The following is a 20,785-nucleotide window of genomic DNA, read 5'->3' on the forward strand; positions in this document are numbered from 1 at the left end:
TGCTGTGTTCCTCCAGCTCCACACTGTGTTATCTAAAGCACCACTCCCTGTTTCCTGTCATTTACTGGAGGTACCATTGTTGGACTGGGGTGGATAAGGTTAAAAATCACAGTCACCACACTATAGCCCAACCAGTTTATTTGAAGACACAAGCTTTCAGAGAGTCATTCCTTCTTCAGGTGTCAGTGAGAGAGACACAGAATTCATAAGCAACAGATCAAAGGGTCATAGAACTGATATGGTGTTGAACAAACAATAAGACGGCTGTTAAATCTTCAATCAGTTGGAAAGGATTAATATGCAAATCCCAGAATTTCTTTCAAGTCACTGCCCCGAGATAACTAATGGTTTTAATAGTGCACCAGAGGTGACATCTCAGCTCAGACAGTGTATTTAAGGTTTGAGGCCTTGTTTAGAATCTGGCTGTGTATTAACTTGGAGTCAGGCTGGTTTTATTTCCAATGTAGGAATTTATAAAATGCCACATGGACTGTCTATAAATTTTGTGTGTGTGTGTATGCATGCTTCAGAGAGAGACTGTATGAATGCATGTGTGTGTGCATGTGAGAGAGAGAGTGTGTGTAAGAGAGAGGGTCTGTGTGAGTGTGTTTGTGTGAGAGTGTGCGTGCATGTGTGTGCGTGTGTGAGTGTGTTTGTGAGTGCGCATAGTGTGGTGGAGTCACCTGTAGTGCGACATGAACCCAAGATCCTGGTGGAGACTGTCCTCATGGGTACTGAACTTGGCTATCAGCCTCTGCTCGGTGACTCTGTGTTGTTGTGTATCCCGCAGTTTGCCACGGAGGACGTTTACCCGAAGATACGAGGCTGAATATCCTTGACTGCTGAAGTGTTCCCCGACTGGGAGGAAACATTCTGTCTGGCGATTGTTGTGCACCGCGCAATTTCCCCCCCCATTGGGGGAACACTTTAGCAGTCAAGGATATTCGGCCTCGGATCTTCGGGTAAACATCCTCCATGGCAAACTGCAGGATACGCAACAATGTCGAGTCGCCGAGCAGAGGCTGATAGCCAAGTTCGATACCCATGAGGACAGTCTCTACTGGGATCTTGGGTTCATGTCTCACTACAGATGACCCCACCACACTGTACACTCTCACACAAGCACCTTCAGTCACACATACTCACAGACACACTCTCTCTCACACACACGCTCACACACACTCTCTCTCTCTTTCTGTCTGTCTCTCTCACACACGCACACATATAAATTTATGGTGTTAATTTGCATTTGCAGATTTGTAATTGCAGATACACTCTATTTTGTTCAAAAAGCACACAATTCAGTCAATGTGGCATTGTATAAATTCCTACTTTGGAAATAAAACCAGCCTGACTCCAAGTTAACACACAGCCAGATTCTAAACAAGGCCTCAAACCTCAAATACATTGTATGACCTGAGGTGTCGGGGTGGCACGGTGGCTCAGTGGTCAGCACTGCTGTCTCACAGCACCAGGGATCTGGGTTCAATTCCAACCTCAGGTGACTGTCTGTGTGGAGTTTGCACATTCTCCCTGTGTCTGCGTGGGTTTCCTCCCACAGTCCAAAGATGGGCAGGCTTGGTGGATTGGCCATGCTAAATTGCCAGTAGTGTTCAGGAATATGTAGATGAGGTGGGTTTTGGGGGGACAGGTCTGGGTGGGATGCTCCAAGGGTTGGTGTGGGCTTGTTGTGCCAAAGAGCCTGTTTTCACACTGTAGGCATTCTATGATGCCACCTCTGGTATACTAATAAAACCATTAGTTAACTTGGGGCAGTGACTTGGAAGTAATTCTGGGATTGCATATTAATCCTTTCTAACTGATTAACAATTTAACAGCCATCTTAGGTTTGTTCAATATATTCACATCAGTTCTATGGCCCTTTGAGTTGTTGCTTATAAATTCTGTGTCTGATGCCACCTCTCCCACTGACACCTGATGAAGGATTGAGACCCTGAAAGATTGTGTTTTCAGATAAACCTGTTGGACTATAATCTGACGTCATGTGATTTTTGACCTTGTCCCGCCATTAAGCAATTATGTATTCAATTGGCAAGCTCACTCTGAATCCCATGTGACCTAACTTTACTAATTAGTCTACCATGCGAAGCCTTGTCAAAAGCTTTACTAAAGTCCAAGTAAATAACGTCTACTGCTCTGACCTCATCAATCTTTTTAATAACTTCCTCAAAAAACTCAGTCTTGTTTGTGAGACATGATTTTCTTCGCACAAAACCATGCCAACTATCCCTAATCAATTTTTGCTTCTCTAAATGTCCATAAATCCTAGCTTTTTGGGGATGGGCAGGGTAATGGTCAAGACTATAGGGGTAGCTTTTGGAGCTTGTGGGCCCCTTTATGAGCCACAGAGCTTGTATTCTAAAATCTCCATGAAGCTGAAGGCATCATCTATAAGCTGGAGGCCACTATGCCATCAGTAAAATAACTGGAGGTACTGTAAAGTGGCCATTAGAAGGGCCTTTAATTATGCCATTTAGCTGCAATCTGTCCCTCAGCCCTGCCTCCTGCCCACTGCTGGCAGCTTCAGGTCAGCAATGTGGATCCATCCTGATGCGACTCCTTGTTATTTTACCAGCCCCCACGTTCCCCTCTTCCTGCCACATGGGAGCCAGTAACATTTATTTCTGAATATATTCTGAATTTCTGATATTTCTGAAGCTACCAAATCTATTTAAACATATTCACAGTGGGTAGTTTAGCTGACAAGAATTTTAATACTGTTTCGTTTGTCAGAATCTGATTCTGACGTTTCCTTTCTAAATATGGAAGAAATCCCAAGTGCATCATAATTCGTGATTTAGGAGTATAAAACCGAAGTTAGATAGGTTGCAACAATACTTGTTATTAGTCTCCCAAATTAATATAATAAAATCAAATTTAAGGGGCTAATAGATCATTAAACGTGTTCAGAAATAACTGCCGAAGGTTACACTAGGAGACAAGTGGACCTTCTAATGTAGCATTAAGTCATAAGGTCATTAAGATGGTTACTGATTCTATAAAAGATCTGAGTTGGATTTGTTGACTTCACAGAACAGCAGCTGGGCAGCTTTATTTGCCTTCAATATCCCAGGATTACAAAGGGGTGTGGGGTGGATTATCAGTCACATATATCTGCGTGGGTTTCCTCCGGGTGCTCCGGTTTCCTCCCATAGTCCAAAGATGTGCAGGCTAGGTGAATTGGCCATGCTAAATTGCCTGTAATGTTCAGGGATGTGTAGATTAGGTGGGTTATGAGGGATGGGTCTGGATGGGATGCTCTGAAGGTCGGTGTGGACTTGTTGGGCCCAAGGATCTGTTTCTACACTGTATGGATTCTATGATTCTATAATGATTTGCTTGCTATTTAATGCCCCAACATGCGCATTATATTGTTTGGGTGGTGCCATTTTTCAGCAATTATATGATCTCCTTAGGCCCTAAAATAATATGCAGGAACCAGGTGCACTTTCTGGCCAGGAGTTCACATCCCCTCTCCACTACTACAATGGGCAGCAACAATCAAGAGCCAATAGTTCCTGTGTCTGAAGTAGGTCAGTTGCAAATACTCAAATAAGCTGCCTAATTTCTGCTTCAGGTCCTTGCTGCCTTGGTTTGATTCTGACTCAGGGAAAACCAACTCTTAAATGTAATAGGATTACAACAATCATTTCTATTTCTGGTTGCCACTCAATCTCCCACTTCGCACCCCATCACTTTGGCCCTGACAACCAGGACTCCAAAATGTTCATCCTCAACCTCCTGACAGGGACGGTGGTGGTGGAATAGCAACGTCTCTGGCCTAGCAATCCAGAACTCCAAGCCAATAGAACAGAATCTGGAACAAAGAGCTGATCTGATGACAACCACATGGCAACTGTTGTAAAAACCTATTTGGTTCACTAATGCCCTTTTAGAGAAGGAAATCTGCCATCCTTATCTGGTCTGGCCTTCTTGTAACTCCAGACCCAGAGCAATTGAATTGACTCTTAAATGACCTGTAGGCATTTTGGGACAGACAATAAACACTAGTCTAGCCAGTGACACCCGTTCCATGAGCAAAAAAAAAATTCCTGAGAACTTCAATGCACTTAGCTGATGCTGCTTTCTCCCACAGTATTGTTTTGGTTATGGTACGGTTTGAGGTTTAATGCTTGAGGTCCCTGATCACACTACTACAAGTGAAGGAATAAGTGCATGCTTCTGAATTAATTTCCCTAATTGTCAGTTAAAGACAACACCAAGCTTGAGGGGATGTCCCAATGTCAAATAGCCTGCAGAACACACCATTCAGAGCCATATGTGAATACAATGGAAAGCTGTAGGTTCTGATAGAGGTAAAGAACACCTTCTGTTTTAAACATCAGAGAGATGCAGGGTTCTGGAAGGGAACAAATGAAACTTATTCAGAATGAAAGAGTAATTCAGATTACATACTTTGTTGCTAGAATCATCTTTTTCCTTGGCGTTTGTTCTTTGGGTTCAAGATGTTGTCGTGCTAGCTGCTCTCCCACTGCTTTGGCTGGAAACTCTGTCTCGCACGTATAGCCAAAATCCCGTGCCAAATGGAGGGCTTCACCTTATGAGGGAAGAGAAATTACTTTTTTAAATCTAAAAGACCAATATACCTGGAGAATATAACTGTGTTGAATGCACTAGTTGACCAGAAGCTTGATTTCCAGCTGATAAAATACCCAAATTCACAGAACTTCAAATGTTAAACAACTCACTCCCAACTTTAACATTTCGTGATAGTATAAACACTCACAGCTATATTGTCTGTGGATCTGAATCTAAACCAGCACTTCAATATGTTATTTTGCAACCGTATACGTATTCCACCGTATGAATATAAACAGCACTGTGCAGTGATCAGACTGCAGGGTGCTCTTCAGATTAACAGCTACTCTTTATACTCCACTGAAATACCTGGAAAATTCAAACCACAGTTTTTGGCTCTGTTGTCATGAATGATATTCACAGTCTTATGTTACCATATGACTATTCTTAGTTCAATCAGCCCACTAGATGGTGCACTTTATGGTATCAAAGTGCCTTCTTAAAAGGGAGGGAAGTGAATATACAGATGCCTCATATTCTCTGTAGAAATGTGGTTTCCTGGTTTCTGTTGACTTTGAGTTGAATTTATAACATTCCTGGAGAAAGTTACACGACAGGTTAACTTGAATGCCTTGAATGTCAAAGGACAAGGCATCAGGAATAGAACCTAAAATGACAAAAATCCAATTAAAATTAAGAAAGAGATGAACCTGCACCAAAATAAAAAGAAACTCAAACTAAAGGATCAACAATAGAAGACAGAAAAGTAGCTTATAATGCTTATAAGAGCACATATTTATTTCAAGGAATTTTAGAAAAATAAATAAATAACTTGTGAAAAAGAAAGACTTACATGTACATAGTACCTTTCACACCTTCAAAGTATCTCAAAACACTTTCCAGAAAATGAAATACATTTGAATTATAATTGTAGTTTTTGAAATGTAGGATAATAAGGCACAATAAGATCTCACAGTGATACTTTAAGTCAGAGACAGATAAATTATTGACTAATGATGGAATGAAAGGATATTGGAGGTATGTAGGTAATTGGAATTGAGATGATAATCAGATCAGCTTTGATCTTATTAAATATGAGACAAGCTTAAAGGGGTTAAATAGCTTACTCCTTCTCCTAATTTGTATATTCATACGTTACAGCCATCTACAACCGTCAGTGATACTAACCAGATAACTTGTTTTTGTGATGTTGATTAAGGGATAAGTATTGGCCAGGATACAGAGGACAGCTCCCCTGCTCCTCTTCAAAATAGTGTCATATCATCTTTTATGTTCATCTGAGAAAAAGACAGGACCTCACTTTAATGTCTCAGTCAAAAGATGGCATTTCTAACAATACAGAGCACCCTCAGTACTGCTGTAAAGTGTCAATCTTGATATTTGTGCTCCAGCTCCTAGTAGCACTTGAACTCACAACATTCTGACTCAGGAGTAAGAGTGATACCAATCGAGCCATAGCTGATACCGATTGCAGCCTTGAAAGAATTTTTTGTGGATGTGCAGGCATCCTCAAATCACAAAAATTTAAAACAAGATAGAAATTACTAAATTGTGAATATCTCAGAAATGAGGGGGTTTGAAAGGTGTATTTTACATCACTTCAGCCTCACACTAGCTACAATATGTAGCCTGCAGTGTGAGTGCAACTGATACAGAGCAAATGTGTCAAAGTCTACAGTTTGCCTTTTTGAACATTTTTAGACTTTCCCCACTTTTCTTTCTCATATTCCCCCTTTTCGCCTTCTAAACCTTTTGAAACCCTGTTAAAGTACTGAAATAACTGCTTAGAGGCCGGTAGCCTGTCACCAAGTCATCTTTTATTTGCATGTGCACAATGCACTGGCTATGGCCAACCAACTCAGAGTTAATCCCTGAAAGACAGGAGACTGTGAATCCCCTGTTTATATCTGTCAGCCAGGGCTCCCTGATTGGTCCAAGTTAACAACTCTAATCAAGGATCTCATAATCAATAAGATCCACCTGGTTCCAATCACTACAAGTACAGTTCTCCAGTGTTGTTTTGCATCAGTAGCTGGAGAACTTAAAAATTATCTCCAAAAGAAAGGAGAAAAACCTGCATTTATAGAATTCCTTTTACATTCTAAGGGAATTCTGAAGCCCGTTGATGCCAGTACTTTTGAAATATACTCATTTGCTTCACAGGTAAACACACACAATGACGTCCCATCAATGCTGAATTGCCCAGATTGCATAAACTGACCAGATCATCTTGTTCTTGACGGTGTTAAGGGCTAAGTGTTGGTCAGGGTATTGGACTTCCATTTACTTCATCAAATACTAACATCAAATCTTTTCCATGAACAACGATGACCTGATTTAATGTTCCATCTCAATGACAGTATCTCCCAACATGCTTTTAACACAGCATAGTCAACAAAGTTTGTGCACTCAACTTTGTAAGTGGGGCTTAAACCTACGATCATGTGACTTAGAATTGACAGTGTTAGCATTAAAACAAGCTGACTTTGAAATACAATAAACTAAGACATTGCATGCACTTAGGAGAATTTTATTTATGCAGCAGGCATTTGGCACATGAATTCTTTATTATCAACAGCAGTGGAAGCAAAATCCATCGTAGTCTTTTTTTAACCAGGAAGTGATTAGGAACTTAAAAAAGGAAGCAATATAAATAAACAACATGCATCATGATGTTGTGTTCTATGACCTCAGGCAGTCTGAAAGCCCTTTACACTCGTGGAAATATTTCTTGTTGCATTGCAAAAATGCAGCAGCCAATTTATGAACAAGTTCCCACAAACAACAATGACACAATGACCAAAAAATGTCAGTGTTTGTGATGTTGGTGGTGGGGGAATCGGAAATTGACCAGGATGTTCATGAGAATTTTCTCTTCTTTTTCAAACTAGTGCCATATAGAAAGTAGTATTCAGAGAGGACCACAAGATGGAATTAAGAAGGTAAACAACTGGATTAGGTTTTCAGTAGGTTTGATGGGCTGATAGATCTCCTTATGTATATGATGCTTCAGACATTCTTGGTTGGATCATCCAAGTAATCATTCAATAAGAGAAACTTTATGTCAAGGCCTCACCCAATTTTTACTTCAGCCAACATACTTTGACCTGCTTTTCTGGAGAGACCATTATTTGTAGATAGCTTGTGCCAATGAGTTTGTTGTAGCACCGAAGCATCACACTCAGCAAAGGCCAGATGACCAAAACTAGGGGTCACAGTCTAATCATACATTGCAGGCCATTTAGGATTGAGATGAGGAGAAATCTCTTCACCCAGAGATTGGTGAGCCTGTGGAATTCACTATCTCAGAAAGTGATTGAGGCCAAAACATTAAATATTTTAAAGAAGGAATCACGTATAGTTCTTAGGGCGAAAGGGATTAAAGGCTATGGGGAGAAAATGGGATCAGGGTTATTGAGTTTGATGATCAGACATGGTTAGATTGATCGGCAGAGCATGTTTGAGGGGCTAAATGGCTTACTGCTGCTCCTTTTTTCTATGCTTCTATGTCAAATGAAGAATCTTCCTGTTCTTTGGGGCCCAGGCATTCACAGCTTAAAGCCCACGAGCCTTTGGGAGAAGAAAACTTTCAAGTGGTGAACAAAGAAATTATTAGAATCATAGTCATAGAAATCTACAGCACAGAAAAAGGCCCTTTGGCCCATTGAGTCCGTGCAAATCAAAAACAACCACCTAACTAGTCTAATCCAACCTTGCAGCCCTTGGTCCATAGCCTTGTATATTTAATACTGCTCACTAGCAAGATTCTTTTCCTGCCATTCAAAACTCACTTGGAAATATGAACATTTTGCTTTCAATGTTGAGAATTTCCCTATTGCCAATCTCACCCTATTTTCACAACTGATGCGGCAATTCCCATGTCATTCAGAGGCTGGGAAGATTTGCCCATTCTTCCCGATTATTAAGCCAAATTTTAACTTTCAGACCCATTCACAATGAGGCGTGGTTGACAGCATTTCAAGAATTTGATTGTTTTGGCAATGTGTTGGCCAGTCGACTTCTAACTCAATGCCAAATGCTGAGTTTCTGGATTAAAGTGAAAAGATGACTCATCCCAATCTACTTCCACTCCAGTAGTTAAAGGGACCCTCTGAAGATCATAACTGTAACATTGTAGATGTCGTTTGAGAGAGCCAGAGCTTACATAGTTAGACATCAAGCGGTAAAGCAATATAACGTTTTAACAAAGCTTCCCTTGTGAGTTGTAATGTGAGTTGTAAAGGTGCACTTGGAGATTGTGAGTCCCAGAGAAAAGCAGATGTGGCTGGAGGTGGCCAAAGAGGTCAGTGGGACTTGGGTGCCAGAAGAGGTTATATGAACTGATCAGAGCAAGAAATGTTTCTTACTCAATTCATTATTGCTGCTTCTGAATCTCTTGTGTACCTTGTTCTCCTTGTACACGGCATCATCTTCAGACATAGCCCTTTCTCCAAAGAGACATCCATTGTTTCTGCTTCGATGTTTGAATAAATCTGGGAGATATGACCGGCAAAGGAGAAATGTGTCAAGGAAACTGGATTTTAGACAAACATGCATGATGACCTTTCTGTTCTGAAGAAGAGCCTTCTCTTCCCTTCAATGCTCCTAGACTTTGAGATTTTCCAGCATCTTCTCATTTTATTAATGATTTCCTTTTGGTGATTGCAGAGCAAATGGACATTAATGGAATAGAATTCCTTTCTATTAGAAGGTAAATGTGACAAATATTCTATATATGACTCGCTGGACCTGTGAGAATTCAGAAAAGGAGAAAATCCAAACACCTTCTCATGCTGGCTGATCTCATCAGTTACAAAGTGCTAGCCATAGCAAACATGGGACTCTTTCCCTAAGAGATGCAATTGGGAGCGCCAGATTGTGAAATTCCACAAATGTCATGTGCAGATCCCTAGAAGGAGGCAAAGAAATTCAGAGCTGTGGTGGCCTTGACTGTCATTGGCAGTATTTGCCCGCCTGGTCCATTTGGTTCAAGGTCTTCCTTCAGGTGACAGTAACTATCTACAGCCACTTAACAGTAAAGTCTGACCTCCCAGGACACTGATACTCAGACATGCTCAGAAAGTGAAACCTCCACCGGAAAGCCATGTATTGTGGTCTTGCCTCTTGTGAGTTGGAGCTCTGTATTCAGCTCCTCTCTTGGTGGTCTACCAGATGGCTTAAGAGAAAATTGCTGATGTTCCTCCTATGGCAGTTGATGTTGCTATTGCTACTTTTCTTGATCCACATTTGATGTGCAAGGAAGAGCTGCACAACTTCTCCCATTATGCTGCATGGACTGACAGCCAGGAAATACAGATCAGAAGCAAAACACTCCAGTGAGGTAGAAATGGCCACCAACATATTGAAAATTACTCCCATAGAAGTGAAAGCTCATACAGACCCTCCACTTAAGCAAGGCAGTGGGTATTATTTCAATATTAAAAGTCTTCCTTATTGTGAATAATTTATTCCTGTCAGACCCTGCTTCATCTCACTCTGCTTGTCTTGGCTGGTTCTGTGAAACATGGGAAACCTCTACACCCAGAGATTGTTTGAAGAAATGCATTTGTACAGTATAGCTTGTACATTGTGATTACCATAGTCTAGTGACCGCTCATGTTATCCCTTTCTGTGTCGAGGTATGAAGGAAGAAGCCGTTAAAGAATAGCTTGTTGTACACTGTGTCAGAAGTGTGAAACTGAAACTGTGTGGCTCTTGAGAACTAAAAAAGAGCCAGTTGCTCTAAGAAGTATCTGAGAATGATGAAAAACTTCAGTCTGCAACTTTATTTTACTGGGAGAGTCAGTATGGCTTTGAAGTTTCAGTTCCTGCAACAATGGAGTTGAATGGTGGCTTGAAAACAGTATGGAAATATTGTGGAGCACAGCAAGCAAAAGAAAAGAACATGTGAAGTATGGGGAAAACAGAGGTCTAACTACAAGGAGCAGAATCAGTTTGCACACAAGTCTTCTGCTGGAAAGAAGCACGTTTATAACAGTGGCTGCTGGAGAAATGTCAGACAATAATTCTGTCAAAACGCTCCACAGACAAGGAACAGGTTGGCACCTTCCTATCTCAAGGTGATGAATGGTTTGTGACTGTTAGAACAATGCCTCAGAAGGAGAACCTGAAGAGTCACAAAGACACTGGAGCCATGTGCAACATCACAGCCCTCAGGTCCAGCCTGAATGACAAGATAGAGGAGCTGAAAAAGGGAGGAATCAAGTAAGTGAGAACTCTTACAGACCGGATGAGCAACATGGTAGCAGTGAAATAACCTGCATATCTGACAGTAAACATGAATCCAAAGAATCTCAATAAAGCTTTGAAGAAATCTCATTTTCCCATGCCAATCATTGAAAAAATGTTGCCACAACTTGCCAACGCAAGGGTTTTTACTGCTCTAGAACGTGTAGGATGGATACTGATAGGTAAAGTTGAATGGAAGGAATCATTTTCTAAACTTATTCTGTATGCCGGTTGGGAGCTAGAGACGATTGTGCATGCTGTTTGGCATTTCTTTTGCTCCAGATGAGAGTCAACACAGACAGCATGAGATAGCCAGTGGCATTCTGGAATTGAAGTGAATTTGGATAATGAAAGGAAGTACTGCAGGTGCTAGAGATGCTGTTGAAATAAAACAAAAAGTGCTGCGGAATCTCAGCAGGTCTGGCAGCATCTGTGGAGAGATTACCAAAGTTAACATTTTGAGTCCAATATTATTTGTTCGAAAAAATACTACTAACCCTTCCTACCCTCTGTGCCACCTACTCATTCGCTGGGTACAATTCAGACTCTTCTCCTGCTCATGCATCACCACAAACTGCTTATCCACTCCCATCAGACTCAATCCCTCCTTTAGTCTCACTGAAGAAACAAATGATCCATAACTGGGAGGACAGGTCCAAGAACACTGGGGCTGGGGTGAGGGAAGGGGGGAACGGGAAAGTTGTTGGAGATATCAGGCTCCTCACTACACTAGCTGGCTTAGCCCCTTGAAAGTTCTGGATTTATGGACCTTCCTTCCATATAAAGTCAAAAGTGGGGATATTCACTGATGATTGTACAATGTTCAGTACTATTTGCAATTCCTCAGATACTGAAGCAGTCCATGCCCAAATACAGCAAAAGCTGTACAATATCCAGGTTTGGTCTAACAAGGACGACTAATGTGTCACATGAGCTCTGGGCAATGACCATCTCCAAAAACAGAGAATCTAATCATCACACCTTGGCATGCAATGGCATTGCTATTAATGAATCTGATACTATTAACAGCCCAGGGATTACTGTTGATAAGGAAATGAACTGAACTAGCTATATAAGTACTGTCACTACAAGAGCAGGTCAGAGGCTATGAATCCTAGAGTAAGCAACTCAACTTCTGACTCCTCAAAGCCTCTCAAGCATCTAAAAGGCAAAATTCAGGAGTGTGTTGTCCTGATGAGTGCAGCTTCAACAACATTCAAGACATTTGACAGCATCTAGGACAAAGTATCCTGCTTGATTGGCATCACATCCACAATCATTACGCCATCTACCACCACCACTCAGGAGCAGCAGTGTATACCCTCTATAGGATCCACTGAAGAATTCACCAAGGCTCCTTAGACAGCTCCTTTCAAACCCAAAACCATTACCATGAAGATGGTCAAGAACAGTAAATACATAGGAACACCACCACCTGCTAGTTCCCCTCCAAGCTACTCACCATCCTCACTTGCAAATATATTACCATTCTTTCAGTGTTGCTGGATCAAAATCCTGGAATTCTTTCTCTAACAGCATTGCCGATGTGCCTACACAAGATGGACTACAGTTGTTCATCAAGGTTGTTCAATACCACCTTCTCAAGAGTAACTAATGATAAGTAATAAACGCAGACGCAGTCAGGGACACTCACATCCCGTGAGTGAATTTCAAAAAAATTATTGTCAAAGAGCTGAACTACTCATACACAGATGGAAGACTTTAAAGGACAACAGTCCAATAAACTTCATTGTGCTGCGCTGCTCTGCTCCCTCACTACAACCAATTCATTCTTAATTTGCACATTTTCAACATTCAGTTCATTCTTTTTTTCTTATGTAGTCACTAGCAACACTCAGCAATCTTCGCAAAGAGATCAGTACTAAAGACCCTCAGCTTCACCTGCACCTCTGAAAAGGAAGCTGCTGGATCCTCTGCAACCTGTTCATCTGAATTCTTCAATAACTCAGAGATGTTCACCTCGGTGGGCACTCTATCTAAATTAGACTCTGTTCCACAATGTAGTGAGCACATCAATGTTACATTCTCACAGGTGGTCAACAAACAAACACCCGAGACCTTAGACAGTCAGATGACTTGGCTCAAGCACTAGCTGGTTTAGTCTCAGACAGAAGGTGAGCCCCTGTTCTCCACTATTAATGGATCTGTCAAACTGCACAGTCAAGAAAGGATCAACAAATAAGTTTGTCAGAGGCAGTCGGTAAGCTGGATCGAAGGAAGGAGGAGTCCATAAATGTTATCAGTATGGTGTTGGCTCTGGCATGCATCAACCTATCTGTCTCCATGCGTGGTTTGGCAAGCACCAAGGAGAGTCATGATCGGGACACATGCAGTGTCTGTCAGATATGTGCAGAGTCCTGCATTCCATTGCTGTAGCGATAAGTGCTCAGCATCAATGGTAAGACAAGAAGAAGAAAAAGAACCTGGTCCATACTCCAGACGCCTCTTCCTCTCAGAATGACAGGTGGTGCCTGCAGACAGCCACAGGAAAGAGGAATAGCACTCAGGCCCTCCAGAGGCTTCTTCTTAGGACACTCCAAAAGAACCAATCCTCCACCTCCCTCCCACCTGTGGTCCCAAAGACTGCAGTAATTCAACCTGAGACTCACCACAGGCCTGGGAACTCTAAGCCCAAAGGTACCAGTGGAAGATTGCCCAAATCTTTCAAGCCAAAAGGAACAAGCACAGAGCTGGATCCCTCCACCCAGCTGTTAAAGTTTGGACTGCACTTTGACATAGTAGGAGGGAGAGGAAGAAGAAAAATTACTAAGTGCTCAGAGGCGGCATGGGCAAAACATTATTGTAACAAACCTTTGACTTTTGTAGTAGATGTTCACTTGTGCCGTTAAATGTCTGCTGTTGCATAATTTTCAGTCAAATTTGATGATGTCATACCCACGTGAAAGATGAATGACCTCTTCAGATATGCCAAGAATTAAGGAAGCTGTAGTGGCTAAGCATTGCTCAGTTCTCTCAAACAACCAACTCCTTGGCTGCAGATACAGTCAGACACCAGGAATCTTTGAACTGAGAACTGACGACTGCAGCCAAAATATCATGTTTAAATGTGGACAAACGTTGATGCTAAACACAATGAGCAAGGACTGTACAAAGGCATGGTCCGCAAACATCTTCCATACTTGCACACATCTTGTGAGTGAGTACAGAATTAGTGATCATTCCATGTATCTCTGCAGAACATGATTCATTCTATATATTACCTTTTTGAGGTAGTCCACTACCATTCAAGGCTGGAAGATGTTCACTGAGCAACTCCCATGACCACTCTCCCTCATTGTGCACGCTTTCTTAGCAGGTCACTGTGCTATATGTTCAACAAAGTCCTAGAGAATGCTCAAAAATTTCAGGACAACTAAGTAGTTAGTAGGGCATGTTATGTATATACTTTAAACTGGGATCATCCAAAGGTATCAAGCCTAAAATCACACTGGTAATAGTCACTTATTCAAGAATACCAAAGTGCTTAAAATGTTGTTAATCTGGCAAACAACAGAACATGAAACAATTACTACAAGTCCAAACTGAGCTCATTCATCCTGGAAGGGAACTTCAATCAGGTTCTCTCTAGCCTCCCTGAACTGGCAATGCATTGCTTTGTCATGCTTATAGGATGCCCCTCCTGGTCAATGTCCCGATGCTCAGCCTCATCTTTGTCTTCAGAAGATCGTAGTTGTCCCCTCATTTTTTCTGTATCCACGACATGTTGCTTTTTCTATGTTTCTTAAAGGTGTAATGAGCCATATTTGGAGGAAGTAGCCCTTGACTGATGACCTTGGAAGGAGACAGGAGCCTGAGTTCTCCAGTATGTAAGAATTGTGGTAGGTCACAGGGTTTATGATGCAGACCTCCAGAATTTGGCATCAATGGTTACAAATAATTTGAATGTTGTTGACGTGGAAGCCTTTTCTGCTGATAATGCCCTTTAGCTGTGGGAAGCAAGTGGTGGTGGAGAATCCCTCTGCCCAGGCCCCTTGATTACATCGCAGTGAAAGGATATGGACCTTGTGATTTGGGGAAAATAGCATCAGTGACAATCCAGATGTGTTTATGAGTGGCGGATTGAGAGATGACACATTAGATCTCCTTGAAATGAGCTGCTAGCATAAAAATTCAGGAAAGCAGTGAATTTCATGGTCACTGGGATGGCATCACCTCGCAAGCCCTCCTCCAGCAGATGATATAGTTCAGAGATGATGACGTGGGAGATCCTTGATTATTTCTGCACCCACTATCAGAGAGTAGTAGAAAATGACAGTGAGGCCTGTAGATCTGGAATACCATCATCCTCCTTCCCGTTCTTAGTTGTTCTTCAGCTGCTGCTTCTCCCTCTGGAGACTGTGCAGTAGTTGCTGGCAGTTCCTGTTCTTGGTGAGCTTGCTAATGAAGCTGTAATCATTGTCTCCTTCTATGTTGTCTTCAGAGTATCACCTAGGCCACAATAACTCCAGCCTTGGCGTCCTCCATGTCTGATCTGTTATCAAATAATCTGTGGGGAATTCAGAAAGATCACACAATTTTATTGAAGGAACTCTTGAGGCCTCATATCCGTCACAATGAAGCCTTATTTGATTGCCTCAAAAAGTGTATCATGGTGGCATCCACAAGGAGGTAATTGCTATGCCTTCATAGTGAGCTCTGATGTATGTCAACTTATCCAATTGTACAGTGCACAACCAATGTTTTAACGCTATATTGGAGGTGGAATTCTGCTGTAACCCACAATGATAGAGCCCCATTCCCAAAGAAAAGGTTCTCTTCCACATCTCAGATTATGTCCTTGCACAAATTCAGTCAACATATGGATCAGGCAACTGTGAAGCATTGTCTTCCAGCGCTTGCTATGAAATGTGATTGTGAAATTGGAGACAAGATGGTGTCAGCAGAGTCCCATAGGAAGGAGTGACACATAGGACCACCCAAAAGCTAGCTGATATGACAAGGAGATAATTAGTATACACAATAATTGCTTGAGGCTATAAACCTTAACGTGCATCTTTGGACAATTAATGACCAGCCCATGATATGCAAATTGAAACTAAATGAATGGCATTACTAAATCAGTGGAGGCATTATTACTCTAATCACCTCTAAGAGGCAATTGCCTCTAAGAAGGCTTTCAATTTCAAAAGTCTTATTCCACCCCCCAATTAAAAAAATTAAGTAACTTACTCTACACACTCTGTATGCAGCATCAGCCACTGTGCAAAGCTTTTTTTATTATTCATTTATGGGATTATGAGCTTCATTTCTTGCCCATCCCTAGCTGCCCTTGAGAAGGTGGCAGTGAGCTGCCTTCTTGAACCGCTGCAGTCCATTTGGAGTAGTTGCATCCACAATGTAGTTAGGAAGGGTAGTCCAGGATTTTGACCAAGTGACAGTTAATGACCTTTGATCCGATGTGGCAAAGTTTCAACTTTGTTTCAGTGTGAACGACTTGCAAGCTCCAGATGCAACGCACAGATTGCTGGTCCTGTGACCAATATGACCCTTCAGTCTCTCCTCTATTTCTATTCAGCCCATGTATAAGATTACTAATGTCTTATTTTACCCAGAGCTCATGATGTTAAAAAGTCTTGTGACTTGTCTCCGTTCTCATTTGGAGACCAGAGTTACAAAGACATTGGAGATTCAGCTTGATCCCCTATCCTGGAGCTTCCAATTCTCTCCTATTCAAAATAAGGTCTCATCCTACTCTCTCCAATTGCACTCTTTCACCTTTACCATTCTTTTAGTAACCCACTACAATGAAGCCTATCCTGAGCACTGAGTTACTCACTTTCTCTCGGACTCCTGACAAATCCACTGAGAATTAATGACAAGGTCTCAGGTGATCCAGACCCCAAACTGACTTTCCAGGTCATACCTGACTGATCATGGCCCACCCTCTGAATTTATCTCTCCACAGAACCCTAAATTACTTACCTGTAATTTGTAGACTGCTTGGACCTGACATCAGGGCTGATTTAGCCCAAACCCCGATTTCGAGGACGTGCATGTTCAGCCTTCTTTGGACCAAGTGACTGACTGACCATGGCCAATACCTGGAGTAGAATTGGACAAGTTTCCTGACTGACGGTAAATCACCTTCACTCCACCAAGTACCATTTCCCTTCGTGTTTCATATATAGTTATTTACTTGAGGTAAACTGCTGGCACATGTTTCAGGTCAGATGTTGTTGCAGCATGGTATGATAATATGATTTTTATTGTGATTTTTGCATTACATTTAGCAGTTTTAAAATCTGACTAAGTTTGAAAAACCTAAGGAGTGATTTTAACTTACTGCACTCTGAAACCAAGGGAGCAGGTAGTTAAAATTGCCAGAATTAAGCACTGTCTGAAATCTGACTCAGATCCCACAGATTCCAATTTTAACATATAACCTGTACAGGCAAGACAGACATCTTGGCAAGGAGCGGGAAACCAAATATGCAGGTAATGTCATTCAGGCGTGAATGCTTTTCTTAACAATAGGGCTGGAAGGGATTGTGCTTCCCTGTCAGGTCCAACCAACAGGAAAAGGAAATGGAGCTTTTCCTTCAATCACCAGTGATGTGGAGGTGTCAATGCTGGACTGGGGTGGACAAGATCAAAAATCAAACGACACCAGATTATAGTCCGACAGGATTATTTGAAAATACAAGCTTGTGGAGTCTCATTCCTTCTTCAGGTGTTGGTGAGAGAGATGGCACCAGACACAGAATTTGTAAGCAAAGGCCAAAGGATCATAGAACTGAAGTGAATGTATTGAACAAACCTAAGTTGGCCGTTAATCTTTAATTAGTTAGAGAGAGGATCCATATTTCGATTGATTAATAAGCAAATCCCATAATTTCTGCCCTGAAATAACTAAAGGTTTCATCAGTATACCAGAGGTGGCATTTCAGGTCAGACAATGAACTTCAGGTGTGAGGCCTTGCTCAGAATCTGTCTGTGTTTTAACTTGGAGTCAGACATTCGGCCTCGGATCTTCAGGTAAAAGTCCTCCAAGGTGGTCTTTGGGATACACAACAACGCAGAGTCGCCGAGCAGAGGCTGATAGTCGGATTCAGTGCCCATGAGGACGGCCTCAACTGGGATCTTAGGTTCATGTCTCACTACAGGTGACCCCACCACACTATACACTCCCACACACACACCCGCACACGCATGCACACATACACACGCACTCACACACTCTCTCTCAAGTGCATAGAGACACACACTCTCTCTCTCCCTCTCTATATATCACACACACACACACACACTCTCTGACACACACAGTCTCTCTCTCTCTCACACACACACACTGTCTCCCTCAAACAAACACACACACACATATACACACACATAAATCTATGGGGTGAAATTTGCATTTGCAGATTTGTAATTGCAGATACATTCTATTTTGTTCAAAAAGCACACAATTTGTAGACAATGTAGCTTTTAAAAGTTCCTCCTTTAGAAATAAAACCAGTCTGACTCCAAGTTAAAAGACAGACAGATTCTAAACAAGGCCTCACACCTAAAATGCATTGTCTGACCAGAGATGTCACCTCTGGTATACCAATAAAACCTTTAGTTATTTCAGGGTAGTGACTTGAAAGAAATTCTGGGATTTGCATATTAATGAATTGAAACCTGAATCTCCTTTCTAACTGGTTAAAGATTTAACAGCCATCTTAGGTTTGTTCAACACATTCACATCAGTTCTATGATTCTTTGATCTTTTGTTTATAAATTCTGTGTCTGATGCTATCCCTCTCAGTAAACTTGAAGAAGGAGCGAGACTCCGAAAGATTGTTTTTTCAGATTAACCTGTTGGACTGTAACCTGGTGTTGTGTGATTTTTGACCTTCGGTCACCAGTAGTAGCATCCTGCTGTTAATATTGCCATTCCTTTTGCTGGTCATCTGCCACCTGCTGCCATCTTTGAATAGGAAACTATCTCAGGCATGCAGAAGAGAATTAAATTAAGAGCTCTCTAGACAAGGTCTAACTGCTTTCAATCAGCCGTGACACCTCACTTAGGACATACGGTAGCTTAGTGAAGTTGTCACTTCTAAAGGGGGAATACCAGTTAAAAATTTTCACCTTGTGCTCATCAGAACTAGGATTCAAGAAACAAACTTGAAAAAAGAGACAATTTTACATCGAATGAAAAGTCAAGCTAATTGGTTGGGGCATAATTGACAATGGAGCTGCAGCAAGAACAGTTGTAGAGTCATAGAGTCGTGTTATTTTTGACCTTCAGTCACCAGATGTACAGCACGAAAACAGACCATTCGGTCCAACTCGTCCATGCTGACCTGGTATCCTAAATTAATCTAGTCCCATTTTCCAGCATTTGACCTATATCCCTCTAAACCCTTCCTCTTCATATACCCATCCAGATACCTTTTAAATGTTGCTATTGTACCAGCCTCCACCACTTCCTCTGACAGTTTATTCCATATATGCACCACACTCTGCATTAAAAAGTTGCCCCTTTAGTCCCTTTTAAATCTTTTCCCTCTCATCTCAGACAAATGCCCTCTAATTTTTGACTCCCCCACCCCAGGAAAAAGACCTTGTCTATTTACCCTATTCATTCCCCTCATGATTTTATAAACCTCGAGAAGGTCACCCCTCAGCCTTCAACACTCCAGGGAAAATAGCCCCAATCTATTCAGCCTCTCCCTATAGCTGTAAACCCTTCAACCCTGTTTTTGTATTCATTAATGGGATGAGGGCGTCGCTGGCTAGGCAGCATTTATTGCCCATCCCTAATTGCCCAGGGACAGTTAAGAGTCAACCACATTGCTGTGGGTCTGGAGTCACATGTAGGCCAGACCAGGTAAGGATGGCAGTTTCCTTCCCTAAAGGACCATAGTGGACCAAAGGACCAAGTGAACCATTGTTAACCGCCAATCTTAATTCTCAGACCAAGCAGGTAGGTTCTGATTGGTCAGGTTATTGCCATGAGAAGCAGTAGGATTTGGCTGTCCTAGAAATTACAGGACAATTTAGCATGGCCAATCCACCTAAACTGTGAGAGGAAACCAGAACACCCAGCAGAAACCCATACAGACATCGAGAAAATGTGCAAACTCCACATAGACAGTCACCCAAGGGAGGAATTGAACTTGGATCCCTGGCACTGTGAGGCAGCAGTACTCAACACTGAGCCACCATGCCACCCAGTTCAGCCCAGTATGAATCTTCGCACAGTCGGGATTATTTTATAAATGATTTGCAATTGCAGAATCAGATCTAATGGCAGATATACTGCCCTGAGGCTTGTAAGTATGGGTTGGTTGAGCATGAGTTGCCTGCTTCCAGCTTCAAATGGTCAATGGGCCAAGCTGTTTGATATGGTCTGCCAGTTGTTGGGAGGTATGGGCTATACACCCGGCATCATACTGGCACTGGAATTTGTATTTTGAATGAATCATTTTTGTGGTAGGCAGTTTTAATTTTTGGCTTCACAGGAGCATACTGTTATTGGAACTAATTTATTAAATCATCTATACTGCGCTAACACTGAGTGCTAAGAATTGCAACTTGTTGAAAAAAATATAGTCATGGAGATGGCCCTTCACTGTTGCATCCACATGGCAACACCCTGACCAATCAAAATCTACCTGCTTGTTTGAGAATTAAGATTGACAGTTAACTGTTCTTGTTGCATCTCCAGCCAATCAACACCCTCTTCTCATTGGTGTCTCTTTTCTCAAATCTGTTTCTTGCATCCTAGTTCTGATGAGTGCAAGATGAAAATCTTCAATTTCTAGTTTGCTTTTAGCAATGTTAAAGTCCTATACTACTAAACATTTATTCATGTCACTTGAATACTCCAAGTACAAAAACAAAGTTGCTGGAAAAGCTCAGCAGGTCTGGCAGCATCGGTGGAGGAGAAAACAGAGTTAACGTTTCGGGTCCGGTGACCCTTCCT

At 41.8% G+C, this 20,785-nt stretch overlaps 1 protein-coding gene across 1 annotated transcript in view; it reads right to left on the minus strand.

Moving 5' to 3' along the window:
* LOC109913418 (transcription factor AP-2-beta) overlaps window positions 1-20,785 on the minus strand; it is a 169,259-nt gene that overhangs the window by 101,414 nt on the left and 47,060 nt on the right. Inside the window, exon 6 of the mRNA XM_048597010.1 lies at window positions 4,438-4,579. Within this exon, the coding sequence (XP_048452967.1) occupies window positions 4,438-4,579 (142 nt within the window). The remainder of the gene's footprint in view (window positions 1-4,437; window positions 4,580-20,785) is intronic.

Source organism: Rhincodon typus, chromosome 5 (genome assembly GCF_021869965.1).
Source record: "Rhincodon typus isolate 14 chromosome 5, sRhiTyp1.1, whole genome shotgun sequence".
NCBI classification, from domain to species: Eukaryota; Metazoa; Chordata; class Chondrichthyes; order Orectolobiformes; family Rhincodontidae; genus Rhincodon; species Rhincodon typus.